This window comes from Onychostoma macrolepis, chromosome 05 (assembly GCF_012432095.1).
Source record: "Onychostoma macrolepis isolate SWU-2019 chromosome 05, ASM1243209v1, whole genome shotgun sequence".
Taxonomy (NCBI): Eukaryota; Metazoa; Chordata; class Actinopteri; order Cypriniformes; family Cyprinidae; genus Onychostoma; species Onychostoma macrolepis.
In genome coordinates, this window is record NC_081159.1 from 25,155,940 (window position 1) to 25,175,062 (window position 19,123).

General features: G+C 37.1%; 1 protein-coding gene across 1 annotated transcript in view; it reads right to left on the reverse strand.

Moving 5' to 3' along the window:
- Positions 1-16,798, reverse strand: part of LOC131541005 (LHFPL tetraspan subfamily member 7 protein) — a 143,347-nt gene extending 126,549 nt beyond the window's left edge. Inside the window, exon 1 of the mRNA XM_058776469.1 lies at positions 16,060-16,798. Coding sequence (XP_058632452.1) covers positions 16,060-16,371 — 312 coding nt within the window. The 5' untranslated portion in view covers positions 16,372-16,798. The remainder of the gene's footprint in view (positions 1-16,059) is intronic.
- Between the last annotated feature and the right edge of the window lie 2,325 nt (positions 16,799-19,123).

Consider the following 19,123-nt stretch of genomic DNA (forward strand, 5'->3'; position numbering starts at 1 on the left):
TTCCACTCTAGAGATGTGGACATGTGCACTATGAGACGGAAATTCAAAAGTTGTGTATAAGACCCTTTCACTCAACAAGGTTTTTTTGTTGTTGTTGTTGTCAAAAAATGTGTGCTGATATACACTTTCCAATAGCTTGTCTTAAAACGGAGCCATATTATATTTTTTCTACAAGGTTGTGATGACAGTTTGGCCATGCCCATACAAAACTGCTGTCTACCTACCCAATGTAAATTTAGTAAAATTAAAGTTTTCGATTTTATTGGGTTTTATCTTTTGCTTATTAACTGATTATTGCCTATTTTGAACATATTTGAGGACCCAAAAATGTGGTAACCAAGTTTCATGGTTTACAGTAATATCTAGGAATTCATATCTACTGATATAGAGTTTTTTAATGTATTATGTCAATGTCAGTATTGGATAGCACAATCACGCTCATGGCCCCTATTTTTCTTTGCTCATGAAACACTTATTTAAAGCAAGGTTATTATAGTTAACTAAAAAAAGAAAGAAAAAAAACCCTTTTAGTTACTTCGGTAAATAAAATAAACATTAACTAAACTAAACTAAACTAAAATAAAATATGAAAAACGATTCCATATAGTTACCAAAGCAATATTTCACATTTAGTTTAACACGATGTACTAAAATTGAAACTAAAACTGAAATAAAAATATTAGAAAATGTAGATATTTTTTTTAAAAACACTAATACAACAAAAACACACAACTAAATTACTAAAACTTTAAAATTAAAATGTAAAATACAAAAAATTTAAAATATTAATAGAAAATTGATAATATTGTCAATGATACTAAAATAATACTTAAAGTTAATTTTTTAACAACACTAATAATGTAATAGCACTGTTAAATCTCATTTTGCAAAACAAATCATTTTTACGTATTGTATGTTTTAATGCCTAAATTCAGTACTAGCATTTAAGACAACTAATTTTATTATTTAGCGTATTTATTTATTTATTCCCCACGTGAGTGAATACTTGATTTCGACTGGACCTTTGAGACTTCTGTAAATGACATCTGTTATGATTGGATTCTTCAGCTGATACTGAATGAAAAATTATTATCTTCTTCTGCTTCCTCCTTCGCCATGACTGAGCGGGCCAACACCTGTTGCTTTGTAAACATGGGCTGTCATATGCTAATGTGCTCGTGGTGTTACTCTGACAACTGTGAATGATCATTTTCTGTCTACAGACACTTCAGTTCCGACAGCTAGACTGTGCCACTTACTTCAAACGACCAAGAAAATCCAGTTTTCCATGATATGGCTCTTTTAAAGTGTCCCCAGGTTGGGGAAAAATGAGAACTCAGTGTATTGTTTGTGTGAAAGAACAAACATTTATGAGAAGCCGGCTTCATAAAGGTTTTTGACCCGACATCAACAGCTCAGCTCTTTATTTGAAAAGATTTAACACATCTGCTCTGCAGGCTGTTGTGCGGTCAGTGATCCATCTGCTCGTGCACGTTACAAATGGCTTGTGCGCGAGGACCGCTGATGGAAACAAGCCCACAGCAGAGCATGTACCCTACGCATCAAGCCAAGCGAACAATCATTTACGCTAAAAAATGGTCCTGGGCTCACGGTTAAATCAATACATAAACTACCCAGAGGGTCTCCTGTGGAGCTGCTGAAGCGGACAGGCTGTTTAAGTAATGGACAGCATGTGAGGTGAAAGCTCTGACTCAGCGTTCTGTCCTCCACCTAGAGGAAGAAGGCGCCTGTTCTTTTTCTGCCTGCTCTCTCATCATTTCATCTCCTACCTATTACGTATGTTGTTCCTTCGTTCCTTTTTTAGCCTTTTAGCCTTTTACTTGGACTATTCCTCTCAGTTCTGTCCATCTGTATTCATTTTCTCTCTCTTCCCTCCTTCCCTTTTTTCCATGCCTCACAATCTATTTTTTAATAAGTCAGAACTCTGCACTGCTAACAGGATCTTGAATGTCACAATGGCAGGGAAAAATCAATCAAGAGCAGATACTGCTCAACAATGTGAACAGGACACGATAAATGCACGCCTCCCATGGTGCGACAAATTACGTTTTTTTATTAAGGGGCAATATTTGCTCCACTGGAATTGATTTTCAGGAGCATTTTATACCTTCTTTTTTTTGCAACTATATCGAAACGCATCATGTTGTCCATTTGTAATTACTTTAGTCGAACCAAAGAACTCAAATGTAAAGATTAAATAGTTTTTAACGTTGTTTACGTTTTCTGGTGTTTTTAATATGCTTAAAGACAAACCATGTGCAAAATCATCAGTTAACATCATTCCTTAAAACTGCAATGTACCAAAGACGGTGTCCAAATACTCACATTTGCAGTCTTGGTCATTAGGTTTTGTCCGAGATCTTAAAACCCCCAAAGCACAGTGCCCGTAATGCACACTATATTCAGAGATGTTGCAGAAACCTTTCCAGCGTAAAGTTAATTATGAATAATAATAATAATGGTCACGCATTATTTCCAAAGTTTGTTCAATTCTCGCTATTAACAAACCATAAACAATGATTTCTGCCTCAAACTCCTAATTTGCTGCTTATTAATAGTTAGCAAGGCAGTTGTTAAGTTTAAGTATTGGGTAGGATTAGGGATGTAGAATATGGTCATGCAGAATATGTGCTTTATAAGTACTAATAAACAGCCAATATGTTACTAACAGGCATGCTAATAAGCAACTAGTAAGAATTGGTCCTTATACTAAAGTGTTATCATAATAATTAGATATTACATAATTTGGTAGTAAAAGTAAACTGTTGCACATTTTATTGGTCCAAAGATGAGTATGTGTATTTCTACAATATTTGTCTTTTACATAGGGACAACTGAGCTGACATTTAGACATTCATTTTAAACCTTTTTAGAACACTATGGGTCTGTTTACACCTGGTCACTTCATGAGTTTCCTCTGATCGGATAGCTATCCAATCGTTAAAATACCAGGTGTAAACGCCCTCCAAAACGCTTTTGGAGAAGGATTTAAATCCGATCGCTTCAGGAGGTGGTCTGAGACACATTCCATACAAAACTGGAAAAGTGTAAATGCATCTGGTTGTTGAAGCCACATATGTACATTTTACTCTTCCCAAAATGTTAAAATAATATATGTGTGTGAGCGAGTTATAGGCTAATGCATCCCATCGCCGTGAATGAGTAGTTGAGTACCTCTTCAGCAAGCTGACGTGCAAACTGGCGCAAATGAAACTGAAATTAAGTCACAGATGCTCAACTCGCAATCATCTTGTGCTGATGCCGCTATCTCTCCTATTGCGGTCTTTGATCTTGAAATTAGCTGATATGCCCCGGTTTCACAGACAAGGCTTAAGCTAGTCCCAGACTAAAATTCATGTTTGAGCTGTCTCAACTGAAAATATCTTGCTGTGACATATCTTAAAATATGTCAGTGTCATTGTTCTGTGTCAAGATGCACACCTTAATGTTTTCTTCTAAGGCATTTTTGTGAAACCATCACTAAAAACACATTAAGTGATCAAGTGTAAACAGTATAAGTCTAATGATACACAGAAATTTTGCTGGGCAACTTTTTTTGAGCAGTGTTGTTTGGGCACTTTGCCACTGAGAATGGGAACAAATTTTTATCTGGATACTTTAGATCAGTCGTGGGCCCTGTGCTTCACCTGGTTGCCCGCTGATGGCAACATTAACCAAAGTTGCCCAGCAACATTGCTCAAAAAGTTGCCCTGTGTATCATTGGGCTAAGTGTGTCCCATTTGGTAATGAAAAGTTGTACACTTGTGGTCCTCACACCTACTTGAACACTTGGGCAAAAAATTGGAAATACATCATGCAAGTAGACAAGTGTTCAAGTGCAAAGAATGCAAATACAAATTTGGACAGGTCTGGTCTCAAAAGTGTGGTTTGAAACTGCCCCCGTTTCCCATCTTCACAAACACGTAACCAATCGTTAAGCAATGTAGCCAATCTTCTATACCAGGGGCCTGTACCATGATGGTAGATGAACAAATTCAGTTACAGGATTAGTTTCAAGCTGACAAAACCAAACCACTCCAGTTGGTTAAAGGTTTTGCTAAAGGTTAAGAGATTGAAGAATATGATGAATTTGAATGCATTTACAATGAAAAAAGTGCTTCTTCATGAAAGAGGACAAATAAAATAAATTATCTTGCTTTATCAGTGCAGTCACAAGTGAAACTTAAGTTAGTTTATAGAGTTGGAAATATTCAGCGATAGAGACTCGAATATGTAAGGTCACGTAGTCATTTTTAAAGCGTTATCTAATGATTCAGGTTAGCCGCAGGTTAGCTGTGGAGTGTAAGTTGCTATGGCAATGAACGCAGCTAAAAGCCAAGCTACTTTCATGGTACCTAAAACCCAGGATTGGTGCAAACTAAACTGAAACTTACCTGGCTAGCCAGCTAATCCGGCTTCATGGTATGGGCCCCAGAAGTATTCTACACCATAACAGTTCAGAGTGACCACAGAGCACACACTTGAAATACAACATGTCCTAAGAACTTCTTTTACAACACTTTTTAGGTATATCTGAAACTCTAGTCACTATGAGCTGTCATTGTATGGAAAAAAACAACAACACATTGCTCAACTTTTGTTTTTCATTGAATATCCCTTTTCCACAGAAGTTCAATGGATTATGCATGTTGTTTTATTATGACTGCATCACATCACCCACAATTCGCTCTTAGTCCATGCACTGCTAACGTTGTTAATCTCCCTTAATCCAATCCCAGACTGGCAACTCAATCCATCACAGCTCACTCTACTGTCCAAGCAGCTGTTTGTTCAAATGCATCTGAGTCTTGGCTACAAATACCATTCTATAACATGTGCCTAAAGCCAGGAAAAACAAATCTAAAATCCCAGGCCCAATGAATTCAAACACTGTGACAAATACTGAAGCTTCTGTTTTTCGCAAAAGCCAAATTGCTTTCAGGCTGGTCTGCCTGCTAGAATGTTCCAAATCAGACAGGCAGGACTGTGATTAGCCTTGAGCCGCGAAGAACCCAAACAGATGAGCTCTGATCAATGTCTGAATTTAAACTAGTTTATAACAGTTTTGTGGTTTCTCACATAATGTTTGAGGTTAGGCCTGGACACGAATGATTTATAACCGAAATGCCCTTTTCTGAATTTACACTGAATCTGAATTGAGGCAGAAAACATGATTTGCGATTTGAATGTAAAAAGCAAAACTGTAATTAATTGAAATTCATTTGAATAGAAATAAATACACGTTACTGTAATTTTAATTAGAAATGTCAAGAAAATTTTTTAAAGGGATGGATGGATGGATGGATTTGCAATTCTGTAGTGGACGATTGGATGGATTGATAGATTTGTATTCTTAAGTGGATGGATGGATTGATTTGGAATTCTGCAGTGGACTGGATGGATTGATAAGATTTGTATTTGATGGATGGATTGATAAATGGATAAATGGACTCACAATTCTGTATTGAATGATTGCATGGATGGACTCACAAGTGGATTGATGGATGGAGGGAGGGATGGATGATGGACTCAATTCTGTGGTGGATGTATGGATGGATTTGGAATTCTGCAGTGGATGGAAGGAAGGAAGGAAGGAAGGAAGGAAGGATGGATTTACAATGCTGTAGTGGACGAACGGATGGATTGATAGATTTGGCATTCTTAAGTGGATGGATGTATGGATGGATGAATGGACTCCCAATTCTGTATTGAATGGATGGATGATATGTAATTCTGTAGTGGATAGATATATGGACTCACAATTCTATAGTGGTTGGATGGATGGATAGATTTGCAATCAATTCTGCAATGTGTAAGATTACACAGCCTACACTTTTGCACTCAAAGAGTTTATTTCCTGTTTATGAAGTTTTTAATGTGGCAAGCAGGACTCTGATCACAATTTCTCAAAACTATTGTGAGAACACAGTCTCTATTATTTACTGTTATCTATCATGCCAGCATGCCATGCTATCCAAACTGTCGCCATATCTCTGCCACAGATGCTGATGCTGAGCTCTCTCATCCACAATCCTCTCACTGCTGTTCCCAAAGGAATCCAAACCCATTTTAATATGTGCCGTGTATTATCAATAAACCACAGCCAGATTAAATCCCATCAAACGCTGAGCTCACAATGTCACTCTTCTGTTGCTCTTTATTGCATTCAGATGCTTTTGCTACAATTAGAGCTTCTTGTTTTGAGTTCCTGAGGGAACAAAGCCTTGAGATGGTGAGGTCAATGTTGAGGGCATTCATGGAGAGAACTGCTCTGACCTGATAAGCAGTCAAAGGCCTTGATTCTCATAACTGACATGTTTATTTAAGGCTGTCATGGTTAAAACTAAAAAAAAAAAAAAATGACAGTAAAAACACTTATGACATTACAAAAGATTTCTATTTCAAATAAATGCTGTTCTTTTTAACTTTTTATTCATCAAATAATCCTGACAAAAATGTATCATGGTTTCCACAAAAATATTAAGCAGCATAACTGTTTTCAACATGATAATAAAAAATGTTGCTTTGCCATCACAGGACTAAATTACATTTTTGTATTTGTAATAATATTTCACAATATTACTGTTTTTAATGTATTTTGATCAAATAAATGCAACGTTGGTGAACATAAGAGGCTTCTTGCAAAAAAAAAGGTATACATATTGGAGAAGAGTAATATGTCTTTCCTGACCTCTTGTGATAGAATCACCAGAGATGGATGTTAAGACAAGTTGTAAACAGTGCTGAAGGGAAAAAAAGTGAATAAATGGGAATGACACTAATTTGCTTCCCCATCCTCTCTGGGCTTGATCTGATTTGGAGGTAACTTCTCCCCAGAGCCCTGTTCCACATACACAACTCTTTTATATCTCTTACCTGCAAGCGACCATCACACACAACAGGAGGATATTTCCATTAGCCAGAGGGTTTGTTAATTCACTGAATGTCGTGACAAGAGCAAGAGAGCCATACAGTTCTGCTCATCAATTTAAATATCCCTTGAGGAAACTGCAATATGTTAAAAAATAAATAAATAAATTGCAGTTAGACTGTTTTATATTTTGTATACATTTTATATTTTTATTTAGTACTAAAACACAGCAAAAAAAACTCATTTTTATTTTAATACAGAATGAACATCACAGATTCTGTGTGTGCAGAACTGTACAGATAAAGGAGGAGACCTTTAACTATGATCCTGTAAATCTGCAGTGAGAAAAACCTTGGGTCATGTACTGAGTGACTGACTTCGATCTGAAAGCTTCCTCCCCTTATGCTGCTCTGCTCTCTGTATAAATGCATGGAGCCGGGTGTTGTATATCTCTCAGCCTGACAGCTGATCCACTGGCCCCTGTGCCAGTTTAATATGTGGGTTCTCTCTGCGGGGACTGCCAAGCTTCTGCTCTGCTCTGTGCGCACTCGCTCTCATTCCTGCACTGAGAGGAAGAGAGAGGCAGAGTGAAAGAGGGAGAGAGAGAAACTAGGCCTCATCCATCATTTCATTAGACAGCAATGTGGCGGCCATGATAAAACTCGCAGCTTCGGTGGTTTGGTTCCGGGGGCTGAGAACCCTTAACAGGTTCAGATGCAGGAAATTACTGCTGCCTTCTCAAGATACAGACTACAAGGACCTCCAGAAAAAAGAGAGTCACGGCATGTGTGTTGTGAGAGAGCGAATGGAAAGTGTGAGAGAGGCAAGGAGCTATTCTGTGAACTGTGAGCCCATCCCCTAGTAGTGCATTACATTTATATAGCATCCTAGACCAGAGGGCTTTAAACTGGGGTCCAGAGACTAGGGGTCTGTAGAAAATGTACTAAACTAAAATAAAACAATAAATAATAACAACAACAACAACTAATACATCTAGTTCCTGGCACAGGGTGACAGGTCCTTTACATGTAATCTACTAGCAATCACATTGTGGCAAGTGGAGTGAGGCCGAGAGCTGTGGGAGTGGAGCGATGCCGGTTGAATAAGTCATAATGAGCGACACCTGCACCACTCGCCAGTCTCGAGTCCCACAGATGATCTCTGAAAGGATAAAAGGAGGAGTGACGACAGTGCAAGACGAGAGAGAACCAGGGGCCTGTTTCATAAAACAAGTTTACCAAATAAGCCAGGTTTATTTCAGTTAGTCTGATGTATTATCAGTTGATTTGGTTCAAAATAAGCAAGACTAACTGAAATAAGCCTGAATTTTTTGGTAAACTTGTTTCATGAAACAGGCCCCAGGCCTGGACGTTTGTTGTGTTTTTATTTTGTTTGTGTGCAGCAGTCATCTGTGAGGGGCTGCCGCATTATTTTCATTTTGTGTTTATTTTATTATTAAATTGTTTAAAGCTGCAGTCCATAACTTTTTTTGGTTAAAAATGATCTGAAATCAATATTTGAGTAAGTACATAACCAGCCAGTGTCCAAAACGAATCGCCTTTACCCCGATTCACAACGGTTAGCTTATAATACTATTTTCTAATTTTAGTGGTACTGGTAGGAATTTGCGGGAAATTCAAGCATGCTGCGTGTCATTACATCACGCCTGTAAACAAGTTGTCCCAGCTAATAGGCTACATCGCATGTGAGGATCCTGCAGGTGGCAGATCATTTACAGCGTTTTCTCACAGCAGCTGGAATAATTAAATTTATTTTGATGGTGGATTGTAATCCAGAGAGGATTATGTTTATGAAACACCTGTGACTGAAATTAAATTATATTCCAGTTTTAAATGTGCATCTGATTGTCGGTGCCGATAGCCTAGTGGTTAGTGCAACGACATATAGCACAACTGTCCTCATGGTGACCTGAGTTCGATTCTCATCTCGAGGTCCTTTGCTGATCCCGCCCCCCCTCTCTCCACCCAATACTTTCCTGTCTGCTCTCAACTGTCCTATCTAATAAAAAAGGCATAAAATGCATGTTGTATATGGTATGGATGTGTGAGGTATAAATGTAATTCAAACATGCTAAATGTTGTCATTGTCATGTGACCTACTAGTGTCAGTTGGTTAGCACTTTACCGCCATTCGCTCTCCTGTGGCCACATGGGATAGAGTGTTCACTGGATGCTCACTTCAGAATTAGAATTAGAACTATTACTAAGGCTTTATAGTTACAGTGATGGATATTTTATCTTCCTTGGTTTGAACAGCCCTTACATCCTATGCGTATTTTTGTCCCATCTTATCGCCTACCAGGAGAAATAAAATTTAAAGCATCAAAAGTGTCTGTAGCACAAATTATGCAGGATGTTACCCAACAAATTCTATAACTCAGGGTTCAAGATTCTAGGAAAAACCCTAACTGCCCTAGTGAAGACAGCATGGCTTTAATATCAGTCCAACATTCAATGTTAACTTCCTTACCGTTCTGTCACATCTAACAGTTTGAGTGAGACTTTACTGGTTGGCAAACATTACTTCCTCCACACCCGGCTCTTCCAGCACATTCATCGCTGTCCAGCCACTGTAGCCCAGAGCAGAATGACTTCCTCAACAAGAACTAATAACTCAGCCTGTCAACAGCACACTTGTGCCCATAGGGACTCGGACACTGATGGAAAGAAGCTCTATTAGTGATTATGGGTCTTCTCGCTTTAAGGCATCAAGGTATCCAAACATGATGATGAAAAAGTGCAACTGCATATAGCCTGCCATCAAATCATGATAATAAAAGACCAAAGTTTAGATGAACAGAAAAACTAATAATGTTTAGACATGATGACAGATGTGACCCTTATGTTTTTTTACCACCAAAACACATTGGTTTGTTTTAAGCAACCCCTTTTCACATATCAAACTCATATTAGTGGTTTTAAGATTAAAATTGTTAAATTAGTCTTCTGCTTTCAATCTTACAATTATCATCGTATAAATATGTACTTTCAAAAGGGACAGAAATATTTACTTTTGGCTGAATTTCATTTAATATCTTCTCTATCAGGAGTAAGTTGGCAGTAAAATCACAGTTATGACTGTTGCCTGACAGTATCGAGTCTTGCATATGCTCTTTGGCCCACGGGGGCTTTGAAACATGGAGATGATGGAGGCAAAGAGAATCACAAAAGATCCACCACAAAACAACAGGGTCTGAAGCAGGAATACAAACACAGAGTCTCTGACACGTCTCAATATATGCAGCACAAAAACATGAGAGGGTATTTTCACAAGATGAACTATGTGGGCAGTAAGCAAGAAGATCAGGTTTTGCTGATTCAACTGTGAAAAATGTATTGAAAGAACTCAGATCTGAGACCAGAAACACTGACATTTTTTAAGTATTTGCAGTTCTATCACCAACAAATGTTTATGATTCCTACACATTTGTTTATCAAGATAATGGTAAAAAAATTAAAACAATTTTAATGAATTTACAAGCCTACATATAATTGGGAAACTGGGTCGTATTCACTATAGACATTGAGGGGGACTAGTCTCCCCATTTTTAGGCTGGTCTGCCTCAGTGGTCCAACAATTCTCATCAAAGTCAAAATGATTGAGATGGCCAATTAAAGTAGGCAGGTTTACGGTTCACAGAAGCAGAGTGCAAATTCCAGCACAAAGTGTCAATTTAACATTGGAAGAGAGTGAAATAAGATTAAAGTGGCGAAACATTTAATATTTGACAATTATTTTATGGAATGACTGACAGTAATATAGTGATGCAAACTACTCAACTTTTTTCTTAAATTTTGCCATGTAGAATTGAAAATATGGTATCGTTTATGCGAATCGTGTAATTCCTAACTGAATGTGTTGAGACAAGAAACATTTTGTGTTTTCAACATATATTAGGCAAACAAATAAGTGCGAATGTGCATATTTTAAAATATTTGCAAATAGTTCAAAATGCCTACTTGCCAATGAGAATAAAAAAAATTGGTCCCATTGTTTAAGGCATGGTTACGGCCTTGTTGTCAAATGTAAAAAGCTAGAGTTAGACTATAAACAAGACTGTGTTTTGTGATTTAGGACAGCTACAGCTCTATATAATGCATTGTCAGTTATAGTACTTAGTTTAACATCACCTCAAAATGTTCATGCTGTGAACCTAAACACAAGCCCCATGAGCCATTACCATCTACAGAGAAAGGGGCACTGGGCATGCTGAGAAACATGAGTGTGTTTCCGTATATGGGTAATAATCTGCACATCAATGAGTCGAGGCAGGACTGTGGCGCATGATGAAAAAGTACTGTATTTATTGCTTGATGGCAGAGTGGGCACAACACTTAACATGAGACCACCCAAACCTGAGAGAGGCAGCCACCTGTGCATGACAACAGCTTCTGTCAGCAAATCAGAGTGGAGAAGCGAGAGAAAAAAGATAGATCTCCCCTTTGAGAGATAAGCCAGTGCTAATTGCATGATATCTTATGTGATTGAGCCAGTAAAGCATGTCAGAATGACATTTAATATCAATGTACTTGCAAACTTGCAAGCTAGATTACTTATTTTTCGGCATCCAAGCACAGAACTTGCTCAAAAGCAATTATATTTGTACTGTTTGCCAACTTTTTTTTCCGGCCATAAAATTGTCTGAGCATGAGAAACCATAAGCTATAGAGATCTCAAACTTGGTGGAATGGTTCCAAATTGAAAAAGATATCAAAACAAATTTGATAAATTAATTCATTGTGGAGATATAGGCTATATCTTTTGAATGCAATGTTCAAATTTGGCAAAACTTGGTACACATGGACAACAGGAAATTCTGAAGAAACATGACAAATTTCGAGAATTTCTGATTCCCGGGGAAACAGTTTCTAAAATATAAGCCATCTATATCAATGGGAATGACAAATGAAGGCAGAGTTTAATATAACCAGTCTGCAAATAAACCTGGGCCCGTATTCTTGAAAAATATCAGTGCTAAGAGTTGCTCCTAGTAACAAAATTCTAAGAAAATTCTTAGAAATGTGGGTGCTTCCTCTTAGAGTTAAAGAAAAGAACCTAATAAAGAAAAGTAATTCAGAAAGCATTTTAACCCTTAAAAGAGGTCTTAAAGGGACACTCCACCCCAAAATGAAAATTGTGTTGTTAATCACTTACCAAACCATGTCGTTCCAAACCCGTAAAAGCTTCGTTCGTCTTCAGAACACAATTTAAGATACTTTGGATGAAAACCGGGAGGCTTACTTACAGTTGTCTCAGCACATTAAACTGAGAGGAGAAAGTATTTTAACACTAAAAACATAATTATGCACATCAACTTTAAAGATGTGCATTTTATAGCTTACTCAGAAACATTATCAAACCCTTCACCTCCAAAACAACAAAGATGGCAGTGCTAACAATGATCATAAATAAATGATTCAGCAGTCAGAGCTGTGTACGCTCAGTTATGTACTGAAGCATTTAGCAGAAGCCGCGCACACATCACTGCCAAACGTTGCTCCCAAATCCATTCCTTTCTTTCCTTCTGTAATGCCTTGAATATGGACAGAACATCTTTATCCTCCGCCCTTCAAATTCTACTACAAATCCAAGAAATGCAATTTATTAATATCTCCTTTCAAATGCTAATTTTTTATCCATACATAAATCATAAGACACAAGGTTGCTTGTGCTTCAGAGAAAACTGAGAGAGTGAGCTTTAGGGTATTAAGGGAACAAGAGGAAGACTACTGTGTTCTGTATTATCTGAAATGGAAAAGGTCTGTTGAAAACAGGGCAACGCAGATGCTAAACTACATTACTAAGGACTTTATACATGTCCTTCTGGGACAACTGAAAAAAATGTACTAATTAAAATTTAATACCATGAAGAGGTTTGTGTAAGATGTATTTTTAGAGGCAGGGTAGAGATATAGCTTAATTTAAAAACAATTGAAGTCAATGGAAAACCTCTGCAAAGCATTCAAAATATTATATAATTTAGAAAAAATCTGATTTGTGATTTTTCCTTTCTATGGGTTGTTTACTGACAACAAAACTTTTGCCTTACTCTCTTTAATTCCTTAAATTCTTTAATTCCTTTCTTTAATTCCTTGAAGAACCTTTAACATCCATGGAATCTTTCCATTTTACAAAATGTTCTTTATAGTGGAAGTAGCTTCTTTAGATTATTAAAATGTTTGTCACACAAAAAAAAATGGTTTGTTTAGGAACTGTTTACTAAAAGATTCTTTGGCGAATCCAAAATGGCTCTTCAATGACATGTAAAAACCCATTTTTGGAACATTTATTTTTAAAATACTGTCCTAAGAAACTGGATCCTTATTGGAAATCATGAATAGAATGCAACAGGTCTAAACACCCCCTTCCATGACAAAAAAAAGTAACTGAATATTGATGGTAAACCACAGCTGGAGTAAAAAGAAATAATAATTAAAAAAATAAACTTTAGCAAATGGGTGTCCTCTTTTCTTTTTGATATATTTCATAACTTTCTGTTCAATTAACAAAATGAACACTGTACAGAGCTACAGTTTTATTTCACACATATTTCACATAAATCTCCATCATGTCAGGAGCTGTCAATATGAGCCCACTTTGCACATCCATCACAATAAATCCACATTTCCCAATTATGCAAAACAATCTGTTTCAGTACTACAGGTGTTTAGAAAAGAGCTCTAGTGTTTTTGTTGCCAGGTAGTTAAGGAGAAAATTACATCCTAGGGGCCTTTTACTCCAGGTGACCTTTAACCTTATCATCCCTATCATGGAAAACAGTACATGTGAGGGGCCAAATCTTACTAAATGCAAAGTCAAATTGATTCATAAAGTAAAAACAGTGAATGGTCAAATACAAGTGAAACACTTTTTTTAAAACAGTTGTTAAAAAAGGCTTTTGTTAAATGTGTTTGTTTCGAGATCCTGACGGTGTGACAAAGCCTGGTTTCAATATTAAAAACAATGTGGCATTTATATTGTATAGAGTTTTTTTTTCCTGGAAATGGGTCAAGATGAACCGAAGACAATGGAAAAGATAAAAGTGTGAAATAAAAGATGTAACCTCTTGGGCATTTTATATAAGTGAAAGTAATATGATATGTTTGCTATTATAATGGTCATATAGCTAGTTGCACAGAAGCAGTGGGTGCAGTGAAAAGCTGCTATAGGCAGATGTTCCCCAAGGACAAATCAGCTCTGAATTTACAAACATTAGTGAGAACAGTCTGATAAAGACTGCTAAATACATACTCTCAGTGTTTAACCTCTGCAGAAATCTTGAGCCTTATTTGAAATAGTCCCCTTTGCTTAGATCAGGGGTCATCAAGTTCGATCCTGGAGGGCCGGTGTCCTGCAGAGTTTAGCTCCAACTTGCCTCAACACACCTGCCTGGAAGCTTCAAATATGCCTAGTAAGACCTTGATTAGCTGCTTCAGGTGTGTTTGATCAGGGTTGGAGCTAAACTCTGCAGGACACCGGCCCTCCAGGACCGAACTTGGTGACCCCTGGCTTAGATGATGGACTTTTTCAAGTGGCCCAGTTTTAAGACACAACAGATCATTGGTAACACTTTATTTTAGGGTCTCTTAACTAGTTGCTTATTAGCATGCATATTACTAGAATATTAGCCATTTATTAGTAGTAATTAAGCACATATTAATGCCTTATTCTACATGACCTTATTCTACATCCCTAATCCTACCCAATACCTAAACTTAACAACTACCGCACTAACTATCAATAAGCAGCAAATTAGGAATTTATTAAGTGAAAAGTCGTAGTTAATAGTGAATAAGTGTTCCCTATTCTAAAGTGTTACCAGATGATTTTTAAACTTTACATGGTTGTAAACTGCAAAAGGAAATTTCAACAGGCTATTTAAAACTATGTTTTCATTTTTACCAGTAGGACTGATCATCGCTAACTGGGATGGTCCCATTTTGACTCTTGTTTTATGAGCTCTGAATTATTAAAAACGACTGATGCACTTTGCTGCTAAGAATAGACCTATGTATGTCAAATGAGCAGAACTACTATGTCCTGCACTGAGATGAGCAATGTTTGCTCTTCTTTCCAATCATAACCAAGGAACATGCCAAGAGCCATCAATGCCATGTGATTATATATTTAACTTTCACAATCCATGTTTTTTCAAAGTAATAGCGTATAAAGCAATATAAAGGTGATTATTCAATTAGGACAAAAGGAAAATCTTTCAAAAGGAAACATCTTCACACTATGACTTTGTCTTGTTAAAACATTCATTACGTGTCCTAGAATAAAGATCTGAATATAGACTTGACCGACCAAGACGTAAAATCTAATTTGATATAATGTATGATGATGTGGATTCTTGATATTGTGTGTGATTGTTATGTCAATTGTTTCACTTTTTGAGATTGACTTCAAGAGAATGGTTGGCCTTACAGTGGCTAACAAAAGTGTCAAATAACTTCCAGTGTATAAAAAATAAAATACGTCCATTGTTTCTCATTTAGATTTTCAAATACAGATGGGTTAATGCTACCCTCATGATGCTAAAAAAAAAAAAAAAAAAAACTCAAAATGATTATGATGTTCAAACCTTTACTAGTCTGTCTTGGCAAAGAGGTGCTCCTCTCACATAAAAACTTTTTAGAGAAACTCAACTCGACTAAAATGCTTGGAAAGATGGTAAAGTAATTTTCATCCATTGAATGCCAATGGAAAACAATACAAACTAGTTTAGTTTAAAAATGCAACATTGCATTTCCTTGATTTTAACACTTTTTTATGAATTTACTATATAAAGGGGAATTTAAAATGTCAGAATGAAGAACAAGATCAAAATCTAACATTTCAACTTAAAAAAAATAGAATATAACAAGTATAAATAAATAAAAATAAATAAACTTTTCATCCGTTTCAATTGAACTCTTAAAAAATGTTTAAACTAAATAATGTTCTTTAAAATCAAAGCCTAAGACAGAAAAGTTCCCCTATGTTGCTTGTGCAGGAGCCATACAAGACTGATGCTGTAATAATTCTGCAGGTCAGGCTGCGTTTTACTCAAAAGTTGCGGTATCCTCAATTTTTAGAGCTAATACATTTCTTACCGTTATTATGAGTTTGAGCATGTTTACCATAGATATCCATATCCAGCTTACCTGCCAAGAGCTTGAAGGAATCTCTTGAAATTTGCCCAGCCCGCCAAAGGTGTAACATCTGTACATATGATCCAGAGACTCGGAGCAGTGCCACAGGAGCCCAAAACTCACGGAGTCCTTGTTTTTCAGATGGTCCTTCACTATCCATGCGGGCGAGATGAAACTGAAACTGCAAATCGCGACCAGGGCGGAGGACAGGAGCACCCAAAAACACCCGACACAGCTGAACATCCTCACGGCAACGTGGGGCAGCGAGACCGGAGACAGATCGATTCCCAGCCCTTTCCAATTCCGATCAAACAGCGAGTGCATCTGGAGCGCGCTCACTCACTGGGTGACAAACATTAGATGAGCACCGATAATCACAAAAACACATGAGTTACCGCTGCGCTAAGAGTGCCGCTGAGACACAGACGCACCAGTGAACTACGGAGCATAAGCACGCCTAACTTTTCAATTAAACGTAATTCCAGCACGATCCAGTTCAATAGAGAGGATATTCCAGTTAATTCATCTGAGAGGAAGCAGGTGGAGGACAAAAGACAACCGTCACACCCAGAGCTCAAGCTCTCAGAACTGCCACCAGCAGGTGCTCACTATGTAGTAAGATCTGAATCCGCTCTGTTTGCGTTACTCACAGCCCACATATATCACCACCACCATCATCCTCCTCATCTTCCTCAGCTCTGAGTCGCAGCTCGCGCGCTGCAGGAGTGCAGCTCAAACTTACTGCGCTGCACGCCTGCCTCAGTCACATGGATGTGGGCGTCACCGCCACTGAGAAGGTGTTCAGACGAGTTTTTGATTCATGAAAATCTGAATCACACAGAATCTGATTTTTTTTTTTTCAAAGCCTCAATCGTGTGATAAACTCATGCCATCATTATAGTTTTCATGCTCTGTGTTTCGTTCCCTTCAACATACACACCGATAAAAGCACATTGAATATAAGATGAACAAGTATAATTCAGCAACCCAAATGTATAAAAAAGTAAACAACAATAAAATGCGGTATTATTTATGTTTGAGTTTTATCTCGTGTTTGGATTCTGAAGAATATTCAAAAAGTGTGAAAGCGTAGCGTGTCTTACACTGTCCTCTGCTGGTGATTTACCGTGCCGTGGACTTTCACTTGTGTATGAGAAAGGAAACTAATATTGATCAAATATTGAGCATCACATAGAGTACAAGCATCATGGAAATGTCTGTAGTATATACATATATACATGCACACGTGGTCAGAATTGTTGGCACCCTTGGTAAATATGATCAAAGAAGGGTGTGGAAAGAAATCTGCATTTTTAATCCTTTTGATATTTTATTTTAAATAAATATTTTATTTAAATTCACAAAGATCTAACCTTTCATTGGAGAATAAGAATTTAAAATGGGGGAAATATCATTATGAAATAAATGTTTTTCTCTAATACACATTGGCCACAATTCACGGCACCCTTTTATTCAATACTTTTTGAAACCTCCATTTGCCACTTTAACAGCTCTAAATATAATGCCTGATGAGGTTAGTGAACACCTGACAAGAAATCAGAGACCTTTCCTTCATCCAGAATCACTCCAGACCCTTTAGATTACCAGCTCCATGTTGGTGCTTCTTCTCTTCAGTTCACCACTCATTTTCTATAGGGTTCAGGTCAGAGGACTGGAATGGCCAGCAGAAGCTTGGTTTTGTGCTCAGTTACCCATTTTTGTGTTGTTTTTGAGGTTTGTGTTTGGATTATTGTACGGTTGGAAGATCCAAACATGGCCCATTATAAGATTTCTGTCACACTTTATATTAGGTTGCCTTAACTACTATGTACTTACATTAAAAAATAAGTACAATGTACTTATTGTGTTCATACTGTATTGCAAAACACTTTTGCTGCTTTGAGGTGGGATACGGGTAAGGTTAGGGACAGGTTTGGTGGTATGGGTAGGTTTAAGGGTGGGTTAAGGTGTAAGGGATGGGTCAACAGAGTAATTATAAATGTAATTACTGAAATTAATTACAGATGTAATTACATATAGGTATTTTTAAAAATATAAGTACAATGTAAAAACATGTATGTACACTAAAAGTGCATTGTACCAAATGATTAATTTAAATGTAAGTACATAGTAGTTTTAGGCCACCTAATATAAAGTGGGACCAAGATTTCTAACAGAGTCAGTCACTTATTGAGTTTTTTAATCTTGTTGGTATTTGATAGAATCCATGATGCCATGTGTCTAAACAAGATGTCCAGGACCTCCAGCAGAAATATAGGCCCACAACATTAAAAATACAGCAGTATATTTCATTGTACACATGGGGTACTTTTTATCTCTGTGTTCACCAAACCCATCTTGAGTGTTTGCTGCTAAAAAGCTAATTTTTTAGTTTCATCTGACCATAGAAGCCAGTCCCATTTGAAATTCCAGTTGTGTCGGATAACTGAATATGCTGGAGTTTGTTTTTGGACGAGTGAGGAGAATTTTTCTTGAAACCCTCCCGAACAACATGTAGTGATGTAGGTGCTGTTTGACAAATTTTTTTTAAGGTTTTCTGACCCCGAGACTCAACTATTTTCAGCAATTCTCCAGCTGTGGTCCTTGGAGAGTCTTTAGCCACTCAAACTCTCCTCCTCACCGTGCATTAGGACGATATAGACACACGTCCTCTTCCAGGCAGTTTCGTAACATTTTATGTTGATTGGAAATTCTTAATTATTGCCCTGATGGTGGAAATGGGAACTTTCACTGCTCTAGCTCTTTTCTTAAAGCCACTTCACTAATTTGTGAAGTTCAATTATCTTTTGCTGCACATCAGAAATATATTCTTTGTTTTTTCTCATTGTGATGGATGATTAAGGGAATTTGGGCTTTGTTTTCTCCTATTTATATTTCTGTGAAACAGGAAGCCATGGCTGGATAATTTCATGTTCATAATCACCCTGGAGTGCTCAAAATTGTAAATATGAATGGGAATATACTTCAGAGATATTTTACTTATAAGAATTTCTAGGGGTGCCAATAATTGTGTCCAACAAAATTTGAGAAACATTTATTTCATAATGATATTTTC